Genomic DNA, 27,386 nt, shown 5'->3' on the forward strand with positions numbered 1-27,386 from the left:
CTTATAAGAAAGGAGTAAACAAAACCCACCTCTTAACCCCGAACAGGAAAGTTGCAGGGACCGGAGAAGCCTATAGGCATTTGACAGTACCAGAAAAGGTCATTATGGCAGCTTTCCTATCCAAAGCACTAAGAAAGCACATTCTTGAATAGCAGGAAGGGGTAGGTGAAGTCTGAACGCGACCTGAAAGAACAGGAAAAGAAAAGTGGGGGAGAGAAAAGGACAGAGACTTCCACTCGTTAACCAAGACTGCAATTCAGGGTTTAATATCACTGCAGTGTATGTCTCCGCATCTGCTATATGAGTTGGCAGAAATGGTTCACTACGAGAACAACAATAGCAATTCTGCCTGTATGCAACAAGTCCTAGGTTAAAACTCCCGATTTATGCCATGCTGGCCTTGTACAGATCTCCCCCAAAAGAAACCCACCTCTTCCTATCTACATTAAATAGACTTTAAAAAGATTTTCTTCTGACAAAGCGTTTGGTTTTGTGTGAAAGTTTAATATTCTTAAGTCCATAATGACAACAGTATAAAGAATTCAGATTAGGTTTTTTTGGTTTTGTTTTTAAACACAAGGTCAGAGCGTACAGTCAAAGAAAGCTCTGCCATCAACTTGATAGGGACAGAAACATGTTAAGGGTTGATTAAAGTGCAATTTAGTAGCAATCCTAAGACATCCATTTCTTTTCCTGCAGCTGATACCCATGCTTTCAACAGCACTGGTACCACTCCACTCCGAAATCAGGTTCTGCCCGAGTGCCAGATCTCCATGGCTTAGAGTCCTTTGCTGGTATTTTCATTGCAGTAAAACTGTAAGAGCCATACGCAAGTCAGTGAGATTGAGATGGCTCGTGGGACCATCATGGGAAGAATGAATCATCTGCCTTGAAAATATAAATGTTTATGATCACTGCTTCTATTCTGCACATATATTCTTAAGACATGCAACTTTTACAAGGGTGTTGATATTTATATAATTCCGTAAATTTAGATGGTGCATTACAAACACAATATGCGGTCGTAGCTATAAATAGCAGAGCAGTGGGACAGAATTTTCAACTATTTCTTGTCTTCTATGCACCACACATGAGATGTATGGCACAAGTTAAGGAACTAGAGGAAAGAAAATAAATACAGTTATTAGGCAACAAAAAAACCCCATGTGAGTCTTCGGATTTTAGATGGTGGAATGGAAGGCTAGACTTGTACCAAAGAACAAAAAAATAAAATCAGTCCCTGAGATTTAACTCCAACACTTAGCCATGAGTAAAAGACAAAGAGCAGAGAAATATTCTGAAGTGGAGGTTCTGATAATAGATTATTTTCATGGCATGTTTTCAGTGTCAACGTGACAAACTAACACCTGCCCTTGACAAGAAGGATTCTGACAAACAAATGCACAATGTAATCAAAAGACTAAACTTGTTTCTAAACCTTGGCTGATGCTTTTTTAGTGCTCACAACGCTACGGATGTACACACAAATCTATGAAAATGATCACTGGATGCTGTAGGAGCATCGTAACAATGTACCAAGGAAGACATTCTTCCAGAAGGCCAACTAATAAATTCCCAATGCATACTAAAAAGGAACAAATCAGTAACTCTTGGTAAGCCTTCTAAACTTTGATAATACTCTTAATACTAAGAGTTTGCTTCAAGAGTTAATTTGTCAGGCAATGACTATAACAGCAGTTAAGGCCTAAGGTTTAATATTGGGTACCTGAGGTCAACCAGCAACCTAGCACTGACACAAGCAGTGAGCAGTTATTGTATCTTTATTTTTTATTAAAAAGGCTTCTTGCATCAGCCTGCACCCTCGTTTCCATTTCTCTGCTCAATTAACAAATGAGTTCAGAAAGGAGGAGACTCCTGGTGCAAGCAGTACTTTTAGAGCCAGGTCAGTTATATCTTCCATTTCATTTCTTCATTTTATACTGGATATATTACATTTATATTGGATATATTATATCAAATAACAGCTGGGGAAAAAAAGGATGCACTGAATTACTGTTTCAAAAGTACACTGAAATACTTCTGGACACTCGGATACTCCCAGGCACGCCAGACCATGATTTCACATGAGGAAGATCCATCCTTCTGCAACACTATTTGGCTCTGATGATGGACTGACACACATTTCATAACAAGGTAAAACATTCAGAGCTCTGAAGCTCGAAAGTGGGGATCCACACCTACTCTAGGGAAGGTCATACTCTGTGCCACTGCTGCCTTTCTGCCACGGGGAGACGCAATCACTCAACACGGATGCTGTTTTCACAAGGAAATGGCCATCTCGGGCAGAACAGATCAGAAAAGTGGTTTTAACAGCTTTCAGTATGTACTTTAATGATTATTTTGGTATACTGATGTCTTTGTCTTTCAGAAAGCATCAGTTAGGTAGAAAAGGTGAGCCTTTGCTTTATTGTCCACAACAGACACCTTCTACAGTGCTTCTTCACACTGAATTGACGGGGTTTCCCACGTGTCCTCATCTGCCAAGTGAGCCATCTGTGAAGTCTGATCCACAGGTGCTTTCTCACCCTGGGCTATTAATAATGCATCTTCTCCTCCTCCTGCTAACTGAAGGTCAGAGCTAGAAGAACGATTAGATTCATCGAGTTTGTCTGTCAAAGACTCTGCTGTAGTTGTAGAGGACTGTTCAGTCTCTGTTTCAGCTTGTGGTTCTGTTTTAAAATGAAGTCCAAACATGTTATTTCGGATGAGGTATCGAACACACTGCAAAATCACATTCCTTTCATGTCGGATGTCCTGGGCCAGTAACTGGAAAGAAAGAAGAGAAGATGATGCACATTTCCCTCTATTGCTCTGTAGCTGATACAAGCCTAGCAAGATATACAGCTCTACTCAGTAATTTTGAACATCTCTGAATTTAAATAGGTGGCTCTCTCACAGAAGTCCTGGACACATAGAGCAGGAGACTGTCTTACGAGAGACAGCACAGGAGAGCCATGGATTCCCACACTGGGTGCTTTCCCACCAACTGACCGGGGCTTTGGCAGAGCCAGCGAGCGTGTTTGACAGCACTACCGCACAGCTTGCTCGGCTGGGAGATCTAAGGGCTCGCTGTCCCCTCCTCCCTCACGCCAGCTTGCACTGATCTTACTGCATCAGTTCAACTCCTCAGCCAGGAGAAAACAAACCTGACAATTAGCAGCAAGTAGTGGGGCGTTCTGGGTTTGTTTGTTTGTTTGTTTGTTTGCTTGGGGTTTTTTGGGGGGTATGTGTGTGTCAAAAACTGAACAGGGTGAGCAAAAGGCCCAGCATAGCAGAGAAAAAGAGGTGGGATCAGGCATCTGGAGAGGAGGTGGCAGGGAGGGAGCTACCCTTTTGGGCAGCAGCAAGCTGCTAGAGCAGCGCAGGTTGGTGGTCAAACACTACTTTTACAATGACAGAGGCTCATAATGGCCACGATTCACTATGGTACCGGCACATGACTGTACCACCGAAATGGATGAAAGATACACACATGTCCAAAGTGCAAACGTTTAAGCACCGCTCATTTAGCACCATTAATGCACTAAGGCAGGTACAACAAGTGACAAATCTGATGGTATCTTTTGGATTAAGCTGTCAGTCTCAGTTTGCTCAGGTGGTAGAGAACGTCATGGAATAGACCTAAATACCAGGAATTTCCCCCCCAGTTATCTGACTGTAGACCCAGATGACGATGCTTTCGTATCATGGACTATAATTAACACCTGAAACAAAGAACGCATTCCAAGACACGTATTCCAGTACATCAAGACAGCAAGTCTATTAGCCTCTTTTACACTTTCCAGGTTATACTGTATCTGTAATTTAATATCCCATGCATTTTTAGAAAACCCCTATGAGTAAAAGATACTTATAAATACAAGGAAAGGGCATGTTTCATCAGGTAACAGACTATGGATTCAAACAGCAATAACTGGTTTGGGCTATAATCCACCAACTTAACTCTAGTAGCTTAATCAAAGTGCCAGAAGCCTCCCTCATCTCCTTTAACCTCACTAAAGTTCATTAAAAAAAAAAAATCCGCCAGAAGGCTGAAGGACCTTCTGTCATTGTGAGTGTCAGCCAAACTAGTCCTCTGAACAAACAAGTTTAAAGCAAGCGGGTAAATCTGTAACTATCTGATCATTTGCAGATCTGTATTACACATCCTAGCTAAATTTGGCTTGTAATGTCACAGAGCTTTTTTGTTGTTATAAGTTTCAACAGTGGTTTAACCAGCCACTTTAAAGTGTGCATATTTCTATTTAGACTAGTTACTAAGAGGTGTTACAAGCAGCTGACACCTAAAACTGGCCTTCAGAAACCTCGCGTCTGAACTAAGAGATGGACATTAGGGCAGAGAAAGGACAGCGCAGTGGTGTTCTCTTTCCCGGACTGGGAGAAACCGCTGAACTCCCAAATGGCCAAATAAAGGCACAGATGGAATGCACCATCACCCTATCAAAGACTGTATCTTTGTATTTTATTTTTTAATGCAGGGATGGGTATCAGTGGAGTGATGCTACACAGGCTTTTTATTTTGTCAGCATACAGAATGGGTAAACACACATTGTTGTAGCCATGCAAACAGTAAACACGTTTTAGTAGTGCCCAAGCTCACCACCAAATGAGTGCCAATAGACATCTGCAGCTATTCTCCTAACTCCCCTTTTATTTTTTTTAAAGCATCATTTCACTGATACACCACCTTTTTCTTAGCAATCCCACTTCCTTACTTTTTGGATACATTCTCAGCAGTCACTCACTAAAATGTCAACTTTGCTTCCTCAAGGTTTTTATACACTGACCATTTCTGAGAGATGAAGCCTACCTGCAAATCTCAGGCACTCCTCTGTGATTCACGCCACAGTACACATCCTTTAACAACAGTTTTGAGCAACATTAAAAGGCAAAAAACCCCCACCAAAATGCAATTTTAAAAATGGACTATACTGGCAAGCTACAATTCAGGCTTCTAATGTTCTGCCAGCTTCTCTCAGCATGTGGGACTCCATATGACTTTTTTTCCAGAGTCCTCACTGCTTTGATCACCAACAACTTTGAAGAGCAAGAGATAAAGATGACTGCATGCTTAGGGAGCTACACAAAGGGCAAACACTTCCTTTTCAGTCACTAGGATTTTTAATTCTTGGCAGCAGTGGTAGTATGTGCTAAAAGGACTATCAAGGGATTTCTCCCACATCTGCAGCTTGGGATGTGGCTTATCAGGTATCTCTTGCCTAAACATCCTGTGCTGTTTCAGAGCCCTAATGTCAGTGGCACCCTGCTTTCTCCTGTGCTCTGCCCACAGCAAGTTTTCCTTTGACAGGGGAGCTCTATGCTGGCTATTTACAGAATCACAAGGGTAGTCTACCTATCGGATACTGGTTTTGAGCACTAAATGCAATAAAAGCTTCAAAGTTTTGTTTACACTAAAGAAAGCCACCAAGCTTCCAAATAGGATGCTTTGCACTGTTACTGAGAACAGAATCATAACACCTTGGACTCACCCCTACAAACCTCTTTTTACCCTTCTGAGACACCAACCTACTCTTCAAGGTACCAGCACTGTCACTTCCTCAGACTGGCCTACATGTGCCTACAGAGAAGAAACCCATGCATGCGCAGGTTGCAGCTCAACACTACTCTATACAGTTTAAGTCACCAACACCCTTAATCAACAAGATCTCTTTGACTGCATCTGAAAAAATTGTGTGCTCCTTGATCAGGGGAAGGCAGCTGAAAAGCAAAGCCAGGAGCAAAGGGATGAAGACTGGAATAAGGCTGATGGGATCACACACAAACAAAACCGACTGCGTACTACCACAGAGAGGGGAGAGGGAGGAATAAAGGTTTTGTCCTTTGTGCAGCTCATTTTAGGCACATGATTAAGTTGTCATGTCTTGCTCACCAAGTCAGCCATTAACTGAATGCACACCAGGGTATTTAAGCATCTACACTTTCTCCGAGTGAAACGCTCACTTCGCTATTTTAAGACAGGACCTTTGCTAACAGACTGCTCTAACTTCCCACAGGGAAGAGGAGAACCATTCACAAATAGTGCTACTCTTGTACAGGAGGCATTATTGTAGCACTAAGACTGTTACCATTTCCAGCAGAGTTGGACGGCGCTTCGGAAGGAGAGGTAATGTTCTCTTGCCCCAGTTATCAGGCCCTCTGGGGGGACGCGCATTTGAATTCGAGCTTCTTAACGTCGTGCCTGCATGTTCTGGACGTTTTTGATTCGGGTTTCGACTCCAAGGAACATAAGTAGTTTGAGGCGTATTTCTGAGCGCAGCCTGGTTTTTCTCAGCTTTTGTTGCAGTCTTGACAGGGATTTCTTAAAGAAAAAGAACACACTTTCATCTCAAACTTAAAAGCCACTTTAATATGCTTATATCCCCATGCACTGACAGTTCATTAGTACTATTCTTGCTCACATACCCTGATGTGAAGATGTTCAAGGTTTACTTGGAGGGAGGGAGGGTTTTGTTTGGTTTGGGTTTGGCGTTTCTTTTAAAATACAAAGAATAATCTCTAAACATTCACAGAAAAGAAAACAAGATATTTAAATTCTGCAATACAAAAAGAAAAATAGAAGTAGTAAGAGTTGAATGGGATTTTCAAACTTCTGCCTTGTTATCACTTCGAAAGTACATTGCTTCCGCTTCACAATATAGCTTGCTGCAAATTTGGCTGCTGAGAAAATCATGATACATTAGGGCAGAGGATGCCTAAGTTCAATTCCCTGCCTGCTAGATGCTCTCTGTAACTTTGGGTAGGCCATCTAGGGCGAGTAAGGCATAGTGAGCATCTGCAAAAACAAGGAGCAGCAGCAGTTCTTTACCATACACTGATGTATACACTCAGAGAAGCACAAAATCCAAGTACTACCGAGTTCAAGTCTTACTGCAACACCCAGAAGCCTTCTATGGAAAAAGCCCTTAAGGACATGGAAATTAGTTCACAGGTTGAGCATAACAGCTTTTTTCTGGCACTGTTCAAACGTGATTTGAAGCAAGACTGAAGACAGGCTGCTTTTTTTTCCTCCAACTAGGGGAAAAAAGGCTTGGGAAATTTGATGACACACACCCTAACCAAAGACATTTTATGCCCCCCTTTCAACCCAGGACATGCTGCTGAGAAAAGGCAAGCAAAGGGGGTAAAAAACCCCACTCAATCTTTCAGGAAACTCTGTTTGAGGCTTTCTAAAGTATGCTGTAGGGCTGGGGGGGGAAAGAGGGGAGGGGGGAAGGCATTAAATGCGGCACAGGCCAAGTGGACAAGGCCATCCCTGTGCACTGGCTGCCTGCACAAATGCTGTGTTCTGTCTGGGTGCTTCTCTGAGACTGGGAGCTATCCCCATACTGGGAACAAGTAATAGCTCACCTAGTAACCCCGGTTAGTGCTCAAAACTGGGAGAAGGGAGGAATGGGGAAACAAGAGGAGCAGAATAATGGCATATCCTTTTATTCCTCCCAGCCTGTCTTTATGCATGGCTTACACCAGTACTAGCATGCACTGTCACTGAAAGCAACCTTGAAAGGATCTGTACACAGACCGCAAAAACATCCCTGTGCATAACCTTTTACAAGCTTCTCTCTTTACTTGTTTAAGCCTAAAAATCAACAGGTACAAGACAACTCTGAATTACAGCACTGGTAGGCAGGCCAGAAATCAAAAGGCATTTCCATAGCCAAGAGTTTTGGAGATACAGCCACTGAACTGGCATTACACTAACAACTTTGCTAAATATAAGTCACAGCTTATATGTTGTATTTTCTTCTGCAACACCTTTGATTTCTCTTAAAAGTTTTTTCTCAAGAAATTGTACGTACTACGTAGGTTCTGTCTGACACCGATAATCTGCAGCATTCAGCAGCTGGGGACGCAGCCATAAAGAGCTACCACTGGGCTACTGCACTCATAAATGCTGCATTTATAAGTAAATGGGACCTGGACAATTGGACAGGAGATGGCAAAGGACCAAATACAGAATAGGCGAAGCCCCTCACCCTTCCCAAAGAAAGGTCATTTGTGATCAGATCTTATCATTGCTTGCAGTGCACACCAGCACAGTGACGTAGGGCAGAAGGGGAGAGGAGAAGGGCAGAGGACACACTCCTACGCACCTTCAGGCTCGCTGTCGGACATGCTGCCGTAATTGGCCGACAACGAACTCAGGGCAGAGGTGACCTGCTTGGGAACAACGGTTAATCCCAGCCTCCTGTCTTCGGCTGCTGCTTCGTCCTTGTCGGATTCTGCAGGGAGAGAAAAGTCAAGAGGGATTTTTCCCGATACTCCTGCATGCCAACAGCCAGCCTTGCTGCTGGTATCTCACCACTATGCAAGACCGATGTCGAGCGCCATTGCTCAACACCGTGGACTGATTAAAAAACCCCCACACTTGCCTACCCTCTGCAGACATTCGGTGGCAAAGTCATCTCACCACTGGTTTACAGTCCTGCCAGCAAAGCTACAGAAGCAAAAAAAGCTTCCTGAACAAGAGCTTGGGCTTTCTGGCTCTTTCTTCACATACCAAATGTAATTATAGGTTTTACTATCAAGCGTAGGTAAAGAGAGAGAGGATTTCATAGTATGTTTTGAAGTCTTGCTCGATTTAGTCCTGCAGAGGCAGGGGAGAAGGATTCAAAAGCCAGTCGGGGCAGGGGGAGAATTAGGCTCATTCAAAGCGAGAATTTAAGAGCAAGGCAATTCTCAGATCGTAAAAAAGTTCATAAGGGACATTGAGAACCAAGGCTACAAATTAGACGATCGGTTTCCAGCAGTACTTCAGACCATTTGATACTTAAATCCCCGCAGAGCATTACGGCCGTGCATGAGTAAGCAAGGTATTACAGTCTCAAACTACCCCAAAAGAGAATACCAGGAAGATAGGAGGCAAGCAGACCAAAAATGCTGAAATTGAGGATACTAGGAAAACAGAGCCCTACCAGAAAACGATTCCTAAAAATATACATGCAAAATTGTGATGGCTTTAGTGTGAAACAAAGGATCTATATGCATTAAAATCTTGGAAAGACTCTCAGGTGAACAGTGCTAGAGTCAGCAGCAAAACTAGAAAATGCTTTTCAGTAATACACCTGCATACAAGTTTCATATATATATACACACACACACCACTACTAGAAACATTTTGAGAAACTAGTAGCCTGTTGAGACTTCTAGAAAAAGACTGGTTGCAATCTTATTTTCACTAAGAAAAGGAGTTGTGCCCTCTCCCATCCCCTCTCTGTCTAAGCCTGCCCCACAGGAAAGCTGCCTCACACTTCTTAATAAGATTTTACTCAAATAAACACTTTTGAGATCTTTATTTTGAAATCACAAGTGTTTCCCTATTCTCTTCTAATATATCATTAACAATTGGCAATTTGATTCATTGGAGTTCATGCCATTCTGTAAAACAACTTTTAGATAAATACACAGGTATTTATCTAAACTACCTACCTGCCTCTTTTTACTTTGAGCTCTTTTTGAGCAAGGATGATTCTCACTGGTTTAGTAATCATGCCAATTTGCAATTGCACTGGAAGCTCATGCTAAATGCAGTGCATTTTTCTAGTTGAGAATACAGAGCATCTGCATATACTTAAGCAATTATAAAAATAGCATTTACTCCGAGTTATTTTGGTTCATTGCTGCTTTTTTCTATCTCATCCAAAATGCTGAGTCCATACTGGGGTTGGGTGCCTTTTTATTTTCTTTAAATTTGAAAGAATTACTTTTCATTTGCTTTTTAGCAAATTAGGAAAATACATTTACTGGAATACATTTTCTCTTTCAGACTAACACATTTGGAGGAAGCGTTATGCACTATGGAATACAACTGACTGTTTCTGGTCAGTAGATCCCTCAAAATTTTACACCTGACAGGCTCATCATCTTATCTTGTTTATGCTTATAAATCAAGAGGAAAATTCTGTTTTCTCCTCTCCCATTCAACTTCTTAGCTTTGAAGGAACTAGCCACTAAACAGAACTTAAGTGAATGCATTATGCAAAAAATACATTCCCTCTAGAGAAAGGGCTGCTGCTGTTAGAAAGGTTTAAATACTCCAACAAAAATGTACCTATACAGTAAAAACACGGACTTGAGTTGTATGATTTTTTTTTAATTCTACTTAGTTATATTGTGTTTGTTATTATTTGTTATGACTATATTTCTCAATAGTATAAAAAACTGCAACTGGCTTTAATAATGTGTAATAAGCAAGTACCACATTCCTTTTCTACCTATTATAACAGAAGTTACTAGCTGTACTTTGGTATAATTAGACTTTTTATCATTAAGTAAAACACAGATGCTGTGGGGAAATAGTTATATTTAAGCATACTTAAGTTCCCCAACACGCAGAGATTAGTGGAATAAACAAATTGCATAGGGATGCTGAGTTCTTGTTCCCACTAATTGAAGATTATGTTTTCAAGAGGAAAAACTCAGCATCAGACGTCTTTCCAGGGGATGCATTCTAGCCTTGTTGATAAAAATAGCTACAGTATAAGTCAGCTTACATGCCTTATTCTAAGAGTACTGCATCACTACTGACTATATTATAAATAGTTATATCTGGAGAGTTTATATTGCTGCCAGCATGTGGAAACAAGACATGCTCACCAAAAAAACTAAGCAGCAATACTTCAGAACACACACACATATGGACAGTATCAAGAGTAAATTAGATAATGCAGCAAAAAAACAGAATTAAAAGAAAAATGCTGACATTAAGTAATTAACTTAACTCATACAAGGAAATCCATTTGTTTTCACATTCTAAATACTGTTATTTCAAAACCACAAAGGGATATTTAATAGTCTTTAAAAAATAATTTGATTGTCAAAGTACTTTATTCTTCTTCTGGCTTTATAAAGATTTTATTATTTTACACGTTGGTTTAGCAACCTAAGTTGACGCATGTCCTTTAGGCTATCATACAGTATTTATGGCAGAACATGTAATATTGCACACAAACTTTTTGGCAGCACTTCCAAAACTCTTGACTAGCAAGCAAAAGTTTCAGCATCTAAACTTAAAACAACTCAGATGCTATTTCTTTTCCTCTCCTTCCTGAAGTTACTACAGCATCACTTCCCTATGGCTCAAATCATGTTCCCTTTGCTGCCTTTCCCAGCCAAGTGTTTTGGACAAAAAAAGCATTCCTAATCAGGAGATTATACGTAAAATAAGATTATTATGGTAAAGTACTGGTTAAAACAAAGATAGAATTGAGGTGCTCCATTAAGAGCCCAGAAACCCTCTTCAGTTTGTCAGCTAAATATTGATTTAAAGCAAGTAATGTATTTTAAAACATACAAAGCTAAGACAAATAAGTATCCAGCGCGGATATTTTTCAATTCCAAGACACTCCTACATTCTGTCTCCCAACATCTTCTCCTCTTCAGATTAAGTATTTTTGGATGATACAGAATAAAATGTAATGCTTCCTAATTTTCACAGAAAAATCAGAAAGACATAAAAGTAGCCTGCTAGATTTTCCCTGTGTGTTTATAATACAATCAAATTGGCTTGCAATCAAACTTATGTAGAAGTGCTTAATGCTGGTAGTATCTTAAACATTCTTGTGTCAGCCTTTCCAAATCAGAATTTTTCTTCCTCTTCAATGACTTTGTATTTCAGCTTCTTTCCAAACTGTATCTCAGGCAAGTCTACTAGTTTTAGCTCCTCCTACCAGCACATGTGGACATGAATTCAGTCAGACACACACAAAGACTTCTAGGCTACTGAGATAGTTTCCTCTATAACTGGCCAAACCTACTAGGGCAGAAGCTCCCCAAAATGCACGATTTATACCATCTCCTTTAGATAAACCACTAACCCATGTTTCACAATAATCGCACTGGAAATTTTTCTTAGAAGACCATGTCCTGAATCAGGATATCTCTCTACGGAAATTTCCATTTAAAAGGAAGTTCTAAGTGCAAGTTTTAGGTGCAGGGATGTTGGATTATCTTCAAGCTTGTGACCCTGTTGGCCCTACTGTAGCCACAACACAGCAATCCTGGGCTTTTTTTTTTTTTGTTAGTAACAATGAGAAGGTAAGTATGACAACAGGCTCCCCAGTATTATTCTCCAAGCATACTGTAAAGCCTTGCATCAATGCATCAATCTCCTACTAAGAGAGAGTTATCCCATTTTAAACATGCCCAGTTAGCCCTCTTTCAATCAAGGACAGGGTTTACGTGTTTTTCTAAATCCTCAGCTCTCCCCAGAAGTTGCTAGTTCAAAACAAAAGTTGAACAAAAGTTCAGTAATCTTTTCAGCAGTACTAGTGAAAATAAAAATTCTCCAAGTTCCTTCATCTTACCAATGTCACTGTTTGCCAGAAGACTAAGAGGGTCCACGTCCTTCACGTTTGGCTGAGCCAAAGCACGCTGTTTTTCATGTCCCTTTTCACACATGCTGTTTTCTGGTCCATTGGCTTCATTTTGTGTTCTATGTACATTATAATCGCTACTATTTTTCCTAAATTTCTTCCAGAATGGGCGCCTTTGTCTTCTCCTCTGTCTTCCTTGCTGCTCAAACCTCTCTTCATTTTCTGGAGGTTTCCACATCCCCTTCATTTTGCTGGAGAATAGAAACACAAAGCTGATAAAAATGACAGCCTATGAGAATAAAACCAAGTGATGTAACCAAACAGCTCAGGACCACATTTAAGTTTCAGCAACATAGCACAATGCCAGGACTTACTCCAGCTCAGCTAACACGTGGTGACAGACCAGACAGGTAGTCACAGCTCATCTCATTGGCAGAGCAATGTGACAAAGCTGGAACCTAAATGAAGAGTTTGAAGTTCATGAGTTTTATCTTTTGACAAGGCAAAGGGTACGAGGGCTAACCAAGTTTCTTGATCATCTACAGTGTGAGAACATAGCGTTTCCATTTCACATTACAAAGCCAACAAATATTCCCTTCGCTTAATCTATGAAGTCATTCAAGAACAGGGGGAACATGGGATTAAAAGGGAATCATCTGCTATAAGCGTACTTCCACTGCTGAAGACTCCTTTTTCCAGTTACAGCTCAGAGAGGGATCTTACTGCACTAAATCCATTCAGCCACCTGACACCATCAATTGCAATAATAACTGCCTACTCCTGCCTCCAACTAACATGACGTTCATCTTTTTCACTCAGATGGAAAAGGAAGAAAAAACACTTTTATCAGGACAATGGATTTTAAAAAACCCAAAATGAGTCCTAAATTATGGAAAGAGCACGGCATGCTGGTTCCACTAATCTTTCAGGTTATCCTATAAACACCAAACATGTTTATAGGAAGGTACCTGGAGAGCCTAACAAACTCTCAAAGTCTATAGATACAAGAATAGGTGTGACCCAGACAGAAAAGCAAATATAGAAGTGACAACATAAGCTTCCTGAAAATACTTAGTTTCAAGCAACAGAAACTTAATTCAGCAAAACAAGACTGCAGCTAATCATCAGCACATTACAACCACAAAAGACATACAAGATCTACGGTCTTGAGTGAGCCCCATGGTTCGTTTTGCTCTGTACTCTCTCCCTCAGCCTCACCTACAGCATGGTGGAGGTCCCGTTATCCCTAGTTAACCGTATAATACCATACTTTGGCAAGAGCTTCTTTCTGAAACTTCTCCCTGGGTCTAGAGTTATACATCTGCAAGCAGAGTCTCATAGGTGTATTTCTAACCTGGTACCTTGTCACTGATAAGCAGCCAGTGGAACATGTGAGGAAAGAAAAAAGAGCATAAAAGCAGGGTGAATGGTCACCTTTCTCCTCACCTACTTTTCAGCAGTGTACCACTTAGAGACCTTCTCTGACTAGATATGCTCCCAAGACACTGATGGTTTTGCATCTCATGCTGTGGGATGTTGTGTGAATGTCTGGCATCCCTGAAATCTTGCAAGCAAGGTGTTAATATTTTGTGAAAAAATTACTTCTCTTGGTTTGTCTTCATTCTGATGCCTAAAACGGTCATTTGGGAGCCCCATCCTTCTCGAGTTACAAGAAACAGTGTATAACTGCATTCTATTCACCCCTTCCCACCTATGCAATTTTTCTAGACCTCCATCATACAGCCCTTCCAAGCTACCCACTTCTTTGCTTGTACAGAAACGCTCCCATTTACCAACATTCCTCTCCAGCCTAATTAAGTCCTTCTCGAGAGGAGAACAGGGCCTGCCATAGCATTCAAAATGGCTTTATATCACAACAAAACATATTTCATTTCATTCTCCAGTCATTTCATGACAGTGTCTAAGTAAGTGTCATTTCTGAGTGTCATTTCATGACAGCTCAGCCCTGATAGCGTCATCCACCGTAGTGCTCCTGTGGCACAAGAGGCATGCCACCACCTTCCTGTGCATCAGTCTCTCATCCACAAAAGAAGGCTAATATTAGCTCCCATAATTCAACTCCATCTAGACAGAGAATTGCATTTCTGAATTTGTACAACCAGGCTCTAAATTCAGGATGATGTTGTATAACCTAGAAGATACTGAACAAATATAGGCTCAATTAGAGGTGTTGTCCTTGACCAAGGGTTAAAAACAACATTCTGATTTCCCTGGGGCCTCAAACACCCAGAAAGAAACCCCAAGGTCACAAACACATCCCAACAAACATCAGCCTGGCATCTGCCTTCCACCTTCCCCTCGTGAAAGACATACTCTTCACTTCCCGTTCAGAGGGGATAAAGAGCCATGCGCTATTAATCAGCTGTTGCAAGACACCACACAGACTGCCAAAGTGGTCCTTCTGCATCTCTAATCTCACATGCAGGGATGCTGGGAATTAGCAGTTGTAAAGCACTTCAGAGAACCACAAATGGAAAGCGCCATAGAAGTGTTAAGTATCTAATCCCTTCTAAACCTTACTTAGCTATTTGCCTGAATAGTACAGCTTGCAGAGAACAAGCTGTATTTTATTTTTGCCTCATGCATCAGTAAATTTGCCAGATAACCATCAATTCCAGAATTTTTACTGTTGATATACAAAGCAGAAATGACAGCTTTTTGGACAGTTCATCGAGTCTATAGTGCTAGCAGTTCAGGGAAGGGAGGGGAAAAAAAAGAATAGATTTCTAACATCAATAAGAGTTAAAGGTCACTAAGTGAAATCAAACAGTAACCAACCTCTAGTTTTGGGGCTCTGTTTTTCCCAAACAATTTTCCAGATATAAAGTTACTAACCCATGTAATAGATAAGTATGGAATTGCTGACAGACATTTAAGACTACATAACGCACCAAACTCACAGCCACAAGTTACCAATAAGACACCGAACAGTTTGTTACTGTGACAGTCAAAACGTATTGTTGCTCATAAGAACCTCCAAACATAATTCCATATGTTTGCAGCTTTAGTCTCAATGCCTAGGTTTGGTTCTTTAGGTCCAAAGCACTTGTGCAACTTTATATCTTTTGAAGGAAGTTTCTGCTTTAGTCTTTTATAAAATCTTCCTTCCAAAGTCACAAAAGGCAACTTGCTGGAGGGGGTGGGTAAGTGTTGGGTCTTCTGAAGCATATGCTGCACCAAGGTAATTTGCACTATCATCATTTAACAAATCACACTACCCTGACACAAACTGTATTCTGTACTAGTTCAACCACTTTACCATGGTGCAAGTTTTATTTTGTTTGGTATAATTCCCTATTAAAAAAAAAGAAAAAAAAAAAAGCAGACAAGCTCCAGCTTCACTTCCATGCAGCAGCAAGTGGGATTTAGCAAGAGCCCCTTAGAAGTGGGTCTGCTCCTGCCCTCCAGCTCAGTCTTTTTCATTTAAACAAGTGATATTCTCAGGGCATGGATCATTATAACATTTTTAAAAGTCTTCTCACAGGCCCTAACATAGAGCTAATGAAGTTAGCTGGCTCCACACTGACACTCCGGGGAGGAAAAAAGAACAAAGATCATACTGGAAAGTCATTCACAGTATAAGGGAGAGAACAGCTAAAAATCCAACAATATTAAGTATTAGACCCAGAACAAAGGTAGCAGATAGATAAAGATGATGGAGGGTAGAAGAAAGAAGCAGCACTACTTAAGTTATGAAAATAAAGTTAAATCTTCCTCCTCTCTTCACTTGATTATTGATTTATCATCTGAAAGAGAGTAAGAAGCCAAATCCACTCATAAAATCTCTCTTGGCCATTTTCAGGCATTAAATGATTAGACCATGTGGATTCATTATATTGCATGACTTCCATCCCCATTATTTCTTTTTCAGAGACCAAGCTTACACTGATCTAATGAATGGCCACTAGAATGTGGTTTTCTCAAACAAGCCAGAGTGCAGAATTCAGCACGAACATCACATTTCTAATACAATTATTGTTTAATTTAACTGAAGTGGACTATGAAGCACTGTAAACAAAGGAACATTACATCTGCAGTTTGTCAAATGACCTGTGCTCTGTTAAAGGGCAGCTAGATCATGTGTACAGTAGAGGCAGTAAGTGCTGGGAGACTACAATAAGAGAGCGTACTTCTGAACTCATTAGGAGGAAAGTAACAAGCTTGTTTCAAAATGCTTACCCAAACTGTTGGGTAGTCAGCACTTCTCCCCTTTCTTCCTTCTGCATCTGCATCGCCTTCTTCTTTTCAATGTTTGCCAACGTAGGAAAATTTCTAGAAGAAAAAAAATAATTCACTGGCTCTTAAATGATTCACTGTACTTTGTCAATTCACCCTTTAATAAACCAACACACTCTATAATAGATTTTTAAACAATGTAATAGATTCTTAAAACGTTTCATGGAAGTTTAACAGACTGTTTCCTTCTTAAAAAGGCAAGAAAGCTGAGTACATTTATGCTTACATACTCCGATTAAAAAAAAAAAAAAATTCTACCAAATTGGCATGATTGGATTTACCAAACCATGAAACAAGCTACAGACAAACAGTTCAGTCATGCTTATGGACCCTCTGCCTGTCCCTACACATAACAGCATGACTTAGTCCTGCAATTTTATTTTTATGGTGCTTTAGTTGGAGTGTTTGAAGGATCTTAAAAGGTACAACATGCCTTTAGCAAACCAACTGCTGAGTTCTTGTAATATATATTAAAAAAAAAATTATAAGAAGAGCTTCTGGGTGCACAAGATTCATTTAATGTGATAGTTAAAGAAAAGCACACAAGCTTCCTCTCGAGCAATATTCAGTATTGTGCTTGCACACTGACCTCTACTTCACCAAAATTACTGCCCCTTTTTTCTTCCAGCTTCCAAGAAAAATTGCTAAGTCATGCAGATCAAAACAAATCTACTGTTATAACCATCTCCCAAACCATCCCTCTCTTCCATTCTCCTCCTCCCTCCCCATCCCTCCCTGTGGACAAATGCCACGTTGGTTCTAACATGCAAGGCCTGCTGCAAATTACCGTCAAAGCCCAAAAATGGCTATACCAGTTGCTCTGTAAACATTAGTTAGCTAAATCCCAGTGCTTTGAGATAAAGGTGGTAAATGGGAAACACACGCACCCCCACTGGCTTCTTAGACAGAAACGGAAAGTATAAATATTTGATAAGTCTATTAAAATGGAGTAACGAGAAACTTAGAACAGCTACTCACTATATATAGCTATCAAAAAGGACACATATCTTTCTTTAAATATTTAGTCTTATCACATGCATCTTCCCCGTTTTACAACATGAATGTTAAGTCTCACACTGATGCAAGACAGCTTCAACCACATACCAAGGGAAAAAGATGAGAAGCATTTCCTATGAGACACACCTAAACACATTACAGAACTTGTCTCCTTTAAGAGGATTTGAACACAAGCTGTCAACGTCTATTTTCATTTATCCCAGAAATCCACCATACAGCTCAAAAAAGCACAGGAATGTGATGTTTTATCTCCACTCTTCCCTGTTAGCTACACTTGTTCATCCATGTTATAACACTCCCAGCACACAGCAAGCATGCAATGAATTATTTAATCTCAAGAGCTTCACATTGACAAAGAGTCCTGTGCTTGGCACTTCTCCACAGTTTTAGGATAAGGTGCTTTCCTTCACGTGAGTAAGGCTCACAGGAGGGGAGAGTGCTATAAAGTAAATAGTTATGCTCAAAAGAGCCCCAAGCTTAGCAACTTTTTCATTCTTTTAGAAGACATAAGGGAAGACCCTTAATCCTGAAACAAAGAAGTCTTCAAAGTGCTCCTGTAGTTATGCTGATTAAGGACATATTCAGACACGCTCTCACAACATGGTTTGAGACATGACTGCCTCCCACTTTCATTCCTATGAGTTACCACTCCCTCCACCGAGCCACCGTAATGGACTCCACAAATGCTTTCAGTTCAATTCAGTGCCAAGACAGACAGATTTCTCCTAAACCACCCTTCCAGTTGACACAGGCAGTAACTAACAGCTGAAGAGAGCTCACGTCATAAATCCGAATATGCCTGCAGAAGCACATTTGAAGGCACCTGGAGTGGCTGTGTTTATTTTCTTCAGCTCTCCTCAAATGTTAAATGGCATTTTACTCACTGCCTTTAACTTGTACAAAAACGTACCTATTTTGACAGCACACATGCACAGAGTGTTTCATTTCATTCACAATGAGCAAATGAGCATCTGCTAGTTTATTCTTCCATCTAAAGACTTGGTGGGTATTAAGCTCTAGACATTCAAGTCCACAGGTCACCACCCTCAGTACAAGGTAGACGGGGTTCACTCCTCCCCAGGTGCTCTGCTGTGCAACGACAAGGCTGGGCTAAGCCCACCAGTGGGTCCTGGTGGGACCGGGCCAAGTCAACCCCAGTTCTCCCTGCAAGGAGCAAGTGGACCAAAGAGGCATGGACCAAAGTTACCCACCCATCCCAACATACCAGCCCCAGTGCAACTCCACAACTCATCAGGTACTACAGCCCCAGCACAAAGAGGTCTGTGCACCTCCTAACGTCAGCTAGATCTACCCATGGAGGCAGCAAAATTCAGCTGGACCCTAAGTGGAGGCAGATGCCTAGAACGGAAACATTATGGTCTTGAGGTATGACTTTATCGCAGACTTTGAAAACTTCACTATCTAAGGACAGCCACAAAGTACTCAAAAGAGGTCAAAAATCAGAAAGAGAAGAACTGAATTTTTTTTGGTACAGAGAATTCTTATTCAGGAAGGTTAAAATTAGGAAGACTGCTCTGGAACAGAGTTGCGACGATGCAGAAAGAGCAGCCTATACTGAATCTTTCCACATAAAAGACCAATGTGTTAAAATCCGATGAGCTGACTTGGGTTTGAATCCTTCTCAGAAGTCATGCCCTCCTCCCCCAATAAAACAAGGTTCTTAACGTGTTACCTACAAACACCACTGAAGCAGAATTAGCCCAGCACCCAGGTCCTGTAAACAACTTGTCAGAGCTTGACCACAGACAGCTTCATCAGTCACCACAAAGGCTTTACAAACCTAAGCAATTTCCTGTAAAAGTGGGAGTTAAACCAAGACGTGATGGTCTGGCACAGTAGATTTCATGAAGGAGCCAGCAGTGCCCGAGAAGGCAGCCCCATTTCATAGCAGCTGCAATTTCCAACCAAAGACACTTCTATAATCCAAACTGGAAGTTTTTCAGCATAAATTGTCAGGATAACACCAGAAAACTGGTTTTCAGGCTAAGATGAGTATATTACATATACACCAACAAAATAACATGCAGGTAAAGGATACCCTAAGCTTCCAGAGACAGGGAATGGCAACACTGAGCATAATCACTAACATGTGTGCCTTAGTGAGTAGACATTTTTTTCAATAAACAAGTGCACTAGCCAAAGTCATACATGTTTTATAGGCCAGCATACTCTTATCTTGCTCACATGAACATCAGAGTAAACTAGCTCTTAGCAAGCAGTGGAAAAACAGAACTTTGCCAACGTCTAACAGAAGAGAGATCTGTTTCTATAGCAGTTCACACAATGAATTTCTGAGTCCAGAGCTATCTATACAAGTTTATCATCTTTATAGGAACAGCACTGTGATCAAATTGCCTCAATAATTTCTTGAGCTGGTCTTGATTGTGTACGCACAACCAACAGCAAAAGGGACATGGATAGCCCAAAGGGAACAAAGATGGCCCAACAGAGAGCTGATAAAATCTTGGTTTAAGACTCCCAGGCATTTTATCAAGCATTGCATCTCTAGTATTTTACCATATGTTAGCTGAGGCAGTTTTATTGCTAATCCATCCCTGCAGTTCAGAGTAAACTTTATTATATCTATGTTTACCTTGATCTACCAACACATTCCTTCTATTTTGCCTTGTCTTCTCTACTTTTACCAGGTGCTAAGAAATTATTTTCCTTATTACTTACTTAACTACTATGAATGCAACACCAGGGAGGATTCCAAGCTACTCTAGAATTATCATTATTCAACTAGAGAACCACAAATTAATTAAAAATGGTGTGGTTGACAGTACTGGCCTTCATTCATTAAGCACATGCTCAGCCTATCAGATGTATTGCAAGGAAATACAGCAGTCAATCCCTAACCGAACCAAAAAAACCCGACAGACTAAAGAACGAGGGGGAGGAGGGGGAGAATTTACAAGCAAAAGACAAGATCAAGAAAATCCTCCAATGTTATATTAGGACCTAAGCAAAAGTAAGTTTAACAATTCACTTTAACACCAGAGCAGCCTTGTCACATTCTTTCTAATAACCTTTGCTCAAGAAGAGTTGGTTAGAAACAGATGGGCTAGCAGGACCCAGATCTCACTTGGAAAGAAGGGAAGACAGCAATACCTCATTCTGACACATTAAGGAAACACACCGTAGATAATTCCCTTTAAACTTGTGTTTAAGACAAAAATATGCTGAAAACAGCACATTTCTCAACACTTGGAAGGGACAGAACAAATCAAAACAAGAAAAGTAATTGTAATCACCAAAGCTGATGTCAGACTTCACAACCATCTGTCTGCAAAACATAGGGAAACCCTGAGATCCTGCTGAACTTCATGTCTATCGTTGTCTGCTTAACTTCAGATTGCCTGGCTCAGCAGGTTCAGTGGGCCACAAACCATTAAAGAGTCTTTTAGGTAAGAGAGACATGAATGCTGCAGCAATGAACAGGGCATTGTACAGAATCCAAGACAGGAAAACGGCATTCTGACCCAGCATACTTCATCCAGAGATACTCGCTCCTTTCCAGCTCTCCCTCTTCTCTTCCCTCTATGTGAGTAAGGCTGCACTTTAAACACAGACTCTTTCTAATAGATTTTAGTAGGATACACAACTGAGCAACACAGCAGCTAATTAAGAAGAAAAATCTCAACTCTGTAAGTAATTATTTATAACAGCTGAAAAAGCAAGCAAGACAGGAATATTAGGGATGCAGCATGGAAACACACACATTAAATCATTGCAACCTAATTGGAAACAAACTACTAATGACCTAAAAAGATTCATTCTTAGCTCTGACTGGAGCTTCTAGAAAGAAAAAGGCTTTTTCCTGTCACCATAAACCACAACTGCCTAATAGCTCAGACTCCCTCTGGTGTTCTTTTTTTCTGTACAATGCAGTGTTTACTGTGAGTCAACAACAGACCGTCAGTACTAAACTGATGCTTTGCTGGACACCCAATTAATGCTTCACAAAAGTTTCAGCTGGGTTTCTCTCTTTTTCTCCCTTTTTTTTTTGTTTTTTAATTAAAAAAAGAAGGATGTTAGTACATCTTCATTGTTGTACAAAGAGATAAAAAGCCACCCAGGTAGTCATTCTACACCCATCCATTATAGCTGAACAAGATGCCCACACAAGGACTGAAATACCAAAATAAGCTACAGCAGTGCTCCATCTAGTGGCCTTGGCTTAGAAGGTCCTAATCTCGTACTGCCTTTTTTGGTTGGTGGTTGCGACTACAAGACTTTATTTCCATTTATTTTACTGTGCTGCAGTGAACAAAGGCTTTCAGCAATTTTGTACCAGAGCCAAATTATATTCATCTGTAAAAAACCAATAGTATATGCCATGAGATTCTCTAGAAACTCAACAAAACCGTCTCAGGCAGAGTATCAGCCTTACAATTAACTGTAGATAAACATTGCCTTGACTCGCAGCACCCACTCCCCAAACACACTGTACCTAAACGTGATTGTACATTCAATTCCTGCTTCCTTCATGTTCTAGATAGAGCATGTAGTGACATACATACCTTAAACATCATATCAACACTTACACCTTAGCATCAGCCACTACACAGCAACTCTCCCAAACACCTCCCAAAACAGAAAAGTGTATGCAAAGTTGCAAATGAATAGCAAAGACTCTGCACACAAGTACTGATAGCTTTCCTTGGAACTACTGTTAGAAAATTAAGTGTGGGCCAAAAGACAGACAAATCTAAGGACATTTTGGTTTTTTCTAACTCTGTTCAAACACTTAGTATTGTAAGTAATAAAGACTGGCTAAGTATCACTATTAGGGGGGAAAAAAAAAAAAAAGAGCAATATGTAGAGTGAAAGTAAGTAAACAAACAAACCCTCAAGTATCTTTTGAATAAAATGAAACCTTTAAACCAAAACTAATTGAACACCAAACTTATACTTGCACAGATCACAAGCAATTTTTGTCTGGTTAACTACAGCATTACTACGCTAATGTACGGGACAAAAGACATTTTTGGTTAAAAAAAACAACAACAAAAAAGCTGGTTTTGACTTTTTTTAAAAGTCAAAAAAACCCAAACAAACAAACAAAAAAACCCCACCACACACCAGGACCTACAGATTATCTTCATTTGTAAAAAATGACACCAGTTACAACAGTTGGCTGCTATGATGTGCTGACATAGTGAAAGACTTCCCTTTGCGGTCCTGAAATTTGTAGAAAAAGCCAAAACCATGTCCAAAGGAATGTTAAACTTGCAGGGATTTGCTCCTTCCCATTACATGGAGAGAAATTTTGCTTCTCAATACAGCAAAAAGTGATGGGAAGCAATAAAAAAAATCTCCTACCATACATTCCACTCATTCTTCCTTTTTTTACAAAGCCACTGTGTAAAAAGTTATTAAGGGAAGTCAGGTTCAAAACAGGAATGCATTAACATTGCTTCCTGACATAAATGCAAGCTGGATTCATCAGTAAGATTGCATTAGACAAATGGGTTAATTTTCGTTTAGAAAAAAACAGGCGACTAGTACACTGCCCAGGCTCATCACCAGTGATCTTGAAATTAAATTTGTATCACTTCCCAGTCTGCATCTAGGAATGATCCTCTTGCTCATGGAAACAAAACCTGTGTACTGATCACTCACAAGACTATATTCCAAGTCTGGAACGGAAGTGAGGAAAGCCTACAGCACCTTTCACCTGCTGGAAAAGGGTAGATTTTAATCTGTTCGACTTTGGGGGGAGGGGACGGGGAACCCAAACATCAGTGGGATAAGATCTCTAGAAGTCCAGTGTGAAGTTTTAAACACTTTAATCCTGGTAAATGGAAAGAAGTTGTACCACCTCACATCACAGAATGAGAAATACTGCTTACATGTGAACTTTGCCTTGTACCCTAGGTACAACGTGAGTTAGACTACTTGAGACAGCATCATTCATGGATTCTGTTCTCTTTCAGTAGAAAAGTGTCGAGCAATGTGGAAAGTTCTTAAAAATTAGGAGAATTCCTTGTTGAGGTCTACCGGGACAACTGAGGCTGTGGAAATTTGCACACAGTGGGATGTATTACAATTATGGTCAGTACAAGAGTTCCACATTTCTTAGCTATTAAAAAAACACCAAGCAAGCACACACACATTTCTGACGTAAAATGTCTCGGTGATCAGGCTAAAAGGAATGTCGTTCACCTAACCTGGGGTACCAAATCAAATGCCTGGGAAAGCTACGTCCTTCTCAGTTGATACCTTGCCTTCTATTAAAACCATCCAAATGATTATAGTCTCTGCAGCTCACACCCTCCTGGCTCAGGCATTCTGACACAGACCACTGCCGCAGGACTTTTGTGGAGTCAAAGGAACAGCAGCAGCAAGCATGTGCTGCTGCTGCCTTTCAGCTGTCATGTAATGATCATCCAGAGGAAACACAGTAAAACAAATTCATAGGTCACAAGTCTTACTTACTTTTTTCTTTCTTCTCTCCATCTAGCGATCTCTTCTGGACTATCTAATTTTATTCTTTTAGCACCAGGTGCATGTGCCTAAGGAAGAAGTATTTCATACGTGTTTAAAAGGGGAAGGAAAAAAGCCACAAGAAAAGAAAAAAATAAAAGCATCATTCAGCCAACTACAGTAGTACCACACTGTTTTCATCTCCAAAAGTGGTGAGACTGCACACAGCAATTACAAAATGAATCCATTAAAAACCCCATAGTATTCAACATATTTTCATCCACAGCACTGTCTTACAACAGATTCTACTCAGAGGTGATACATTTGCCTTCCAGAAGAACAAAAGCAAGACTTTGAAGAAGGAGAAAAGGGACTACAGTAAAGATTGCACAGACTCGTATGTTCGGCCCAGGGGGATACCTACATTCTTCCAGTGTATCTGAACTATCTTCTCATGTGCACTGAAATTGCAACCTTCTTCTGTGCACTGCAAGATAAGGGGGTGAACTTAAGATACACCAAGTTACACAAACAAATTATAAACAAGCATTCGAGTACATTTCAAACAAACTCAGTGCCAGATGCCTGTACAGTCAGTTATACAGAACTTTTAAGCTACTCAGTTTCAAAACAAATGTGACTGTAAAAACAGTAAGAAGGGATAATGTGCCTCTAAATTTCATCTGATTTTAGAATAACCAGTGAGGCCAACGTATCTGATAATTGGAGATAATGTGAAGTTAACCTAAGAGGAAGATTTGCAAGACTCTCCCAACTTCAAATTTTGATACTTCTTTGCAATAAAGAAGTGGATTTTTAAAATATGTTTTCCACATAAAGCCTTTTCACACAAAAAATTTTACATACTATACCGATGTCAATGAATTAATTCCTACCACTGGGGTGACTTAGCAATACTTCACAAGAAAGACATTAAAATGACTTCAGTAATAAAACCAAAAATACAACTGAGAGCTCCCCTACACACAGCATTCAGAAAACATCCCCTACTAACACTTTTTGTCACCCTGGAATCTCTTTGCTAAGTCTTCCATTCAAAGAGTAACTACAGCTAACTACTTATGCACAAAGTTAAAAATCAAAGTGTAAATAAAACGAGCCAAACTTATCAACCTGTTTATGTTGTGAAATATGTTCATCATACTTCTCCTGGTTTTTATAGCCACGGTCACAGGTATCACAATAATGAGAGAAAACTGGCTCTTTTTTCTTTTTGGTCTGAAAAAAAAAAAAAAAAGAAGAAATTATCTCAAGATTGCAGTTACAAGATTACAAGGTATTCCTATTTTTAATTAGGTGTGAAACACTTCCACGAGTATTTTTGTTAACAAAGCTATCAATTAAAACATGTTTCAAAAGTTTCAAGATAAGCTGATATAACATGAAAGTGAAGTTCAAATCACCCATCTTCCAAACAAAGCATCCTGCACTCAGCTCTTTCCCCTGCCACCTTTCCATCAATTATCACTTCTGCAAACACAGCAGGCTCACACAGGTTTATCAAGGCCTGGGAGAAGAGCTAGGCTACAGCCCTGAGTCTCTTCCCTATGAAGTCAGACCATGCCTGTTCTCACATGACATGTAAGAGCTCAGAGGGCAGCAGAGATCTTTCCTTCTCCCACTACACACATCAGGGTGATCTGGCTGTCTGACCCTGATAATATAACAGAGTGCTAATGTAATTTAGGCACTTGAGCATCACCATGGTAAGGTAAGGGTTTTTCTAAAGTAAAGCCATGTTAGAATTTGGTTGAAATGTTTCTTTCTTTCAATGGGCTCAAGATTTCCAGACTGATTGTCATATGTTTGCTCTCTCGTAAGGGCAGGCACATTAGATGAGACTATGCGGTCTCTGTAGTACCACAGTGCAAGTTCCACACGACTGTCACCAACACAGAATCACAGAATGGTTTGGGTCAGAAGGGACCTTCAGAGATCACCTATCCATCCCCCCTGCCATGGTCAGGGACATCTGTCACTAGATCAGTGACCACTTCCAGTGATGGGGCATCCACAACTTTTCTGGGCAACCTGTGCCAGTGTCTCACCACATTCACTGTAAATAATTTCTTCCTCATGACCAGTCTAAGCCTACCCTCTTTCAACAGTTTAAAACCATTGCCCGTTGTCCTATCGCAACAGGCCCTACTAAAAAGTCTGTCCCCATCTTTCCTGTAAGTCCTCTTTAAATATTGAAAGGCTGCAACAAGGTCTCCCTGAAGCCTTCCCTTCTCCAGGCTGAACAACCCCAACTCTCTCAGCCTTTCTTCACAGGAGAGGTGTTCCAGCCCTATGATCATTTTCGTGGCCCTCCTCTGGACCCGCTCCAACAGGTCCGTGTCTTTCTTGTGCTGGGGACCCCAGTCCATACCTTTGGCTTGTTATTTTCTTCTGGAAAACATTTACTAAAGCCAGGCACTTGCTCGCCTTGCCTTTTCTGGGAGAAACTGCCATTTCCACCTTCCAAAAAAAAAAAAAAAAAAAAAGAAGAGCCAGTTATACATACAGCTGGTAAAACACTCCCCCTGCTACCTCGGTGGGCCTGCTGTGGCAGGGAGGGGCCTGGAGGAGAGACGAACCAGGGCTGCACGACCAGCAGGCACATGCTTGGAGGGAGAGGGAGTCCTCCACCCCCCAGAAGGTTAGGGACAGCCCCAGGGTCCCTGCTGATAAGGGATGGGAAGGAGTCCATGGGCCCGAGAGATGACCTCCCCGGCACCCCTCACCAGCGTGTGGGCCCGGCGGTCGCTCTCCGTAGGCCAGCGGGTACCAGGCGGCGGGTGGCACGTAGCTGTCGGGCTGCGGGTGGCTGTCAGCGGGTGGCGGGTAACTCTCGGCGGGCGGGTAGCTCTCGGTGGGCGGCGGGTAGCTGTTGGTGGGCGGCGGGTAGCTGTCGGGCTGCGAGTAGCTGTCGGGCTGCGCGTAGTTCTCAGCAGGGGGGTAGCTCTCGGGCTGCGAGTAGCTCTCAGCGGGCTGCGAGAAGCTGTCGGGAGGAGGGTAGCGCCCGGGCGGCGGGTAGGGCCCGGGGGGCGCCCAGAAGCTGGGCTCCCAGGGGGGCGGCGGGCAGAAAAAGGGCGGGGGGAGCCCCGGCGGGGGCGGCGGGTACCAGGCGAAGGGGTTCATGTCGGGCCCGCAGCGGCCGCCCGGGTGCAGCCCCTGCTCCGCGATGTGCTCCCCCCACCACGTGGGGCCACACCGGCGGCCTCTACAAAATACGTCACTTCCAGGACTTAGCGGCTCGCCGCGGGGGGGGGCCCTCCTGACTAGTGCGGGCGATTACGTCATCCG

General features: G+C 41.3%; 1 protein-coding gene across 1 annotated transcript; it reads right to left on the minus strand.

The window, feature by feature from the left end:
- Positions 1-1,780: 1,780 nt before the first annotated feature.
- On the minus strand, positions 1,781-27,306 carry NUFIP1 (nuclear FMR1 interacting protein 1). Its single transcript, XM_075489155.1, has 10 exons — positions 26,825-27,306; positions 26,470-26,558; positions 25,212-25,316; positions 24,502-24,564; positions 24,090-24,166; positions 16,554-16,646; positions 12,345-12,604; positions 8,133-8,261; positions 6,108-6,340; positions 1,781-2,787 (listed from the first exon to the last, which is right to left on the minus strand). The coding sequence occupies exons 1-10, from the start codon at positions 27,219-27,221 to the stop codon at positions 2,449-2,451; spliced, it is 1,785 nt and encodes a 594-aa protein (XP_075345270.1). The 5' UTR covers positions 27,222-27,306; the 3' UTR covers positions 1,781-2,448.
- Between the last annotated feature and the right edge of the window lie 80 nt (positions 27,307-27,386).

Source organism: Mycteria americana, chromosome 1, assembly GCF_035582795.1.
Source record: "Mycteria americana isolate JAX WOST 10 ecotype Jacksonville Zoo and Gardens chromosome 1, USCA_MyAme_1.0, whole genome shotgun sequence".
NCBI classification, from domain to species: Eukaryota; Metazoa; Chordata; class Aves; order Ciconiiformes; family Ciconiidae; genus Mycteria; species Mycteria americana.

Coding starts and splice junctions, on each gene's coding strand:
- NUFIP1 (XM_075489155.1), bottom strand. CDS start 27,221: ATGAACCCCTTCGCCTGGTACCCGCCGCCCCCGCCGGGGCTCCCCCCG. Junction 16,647..24,089: donor TGGAGAGAAGAAAGAAAAAA/GTAAGTAAGACT, acceptor TTTTTCTTCTAG/AAATTTTCCTACGTTGGCAA. Junction 2,788..6,107: donor GTCCAACTCTGCTGGAAATG/GTAACAGTCTTA, acceptor CTTTCTTTCCAG/TTACTGGCCCAGGACATCCG.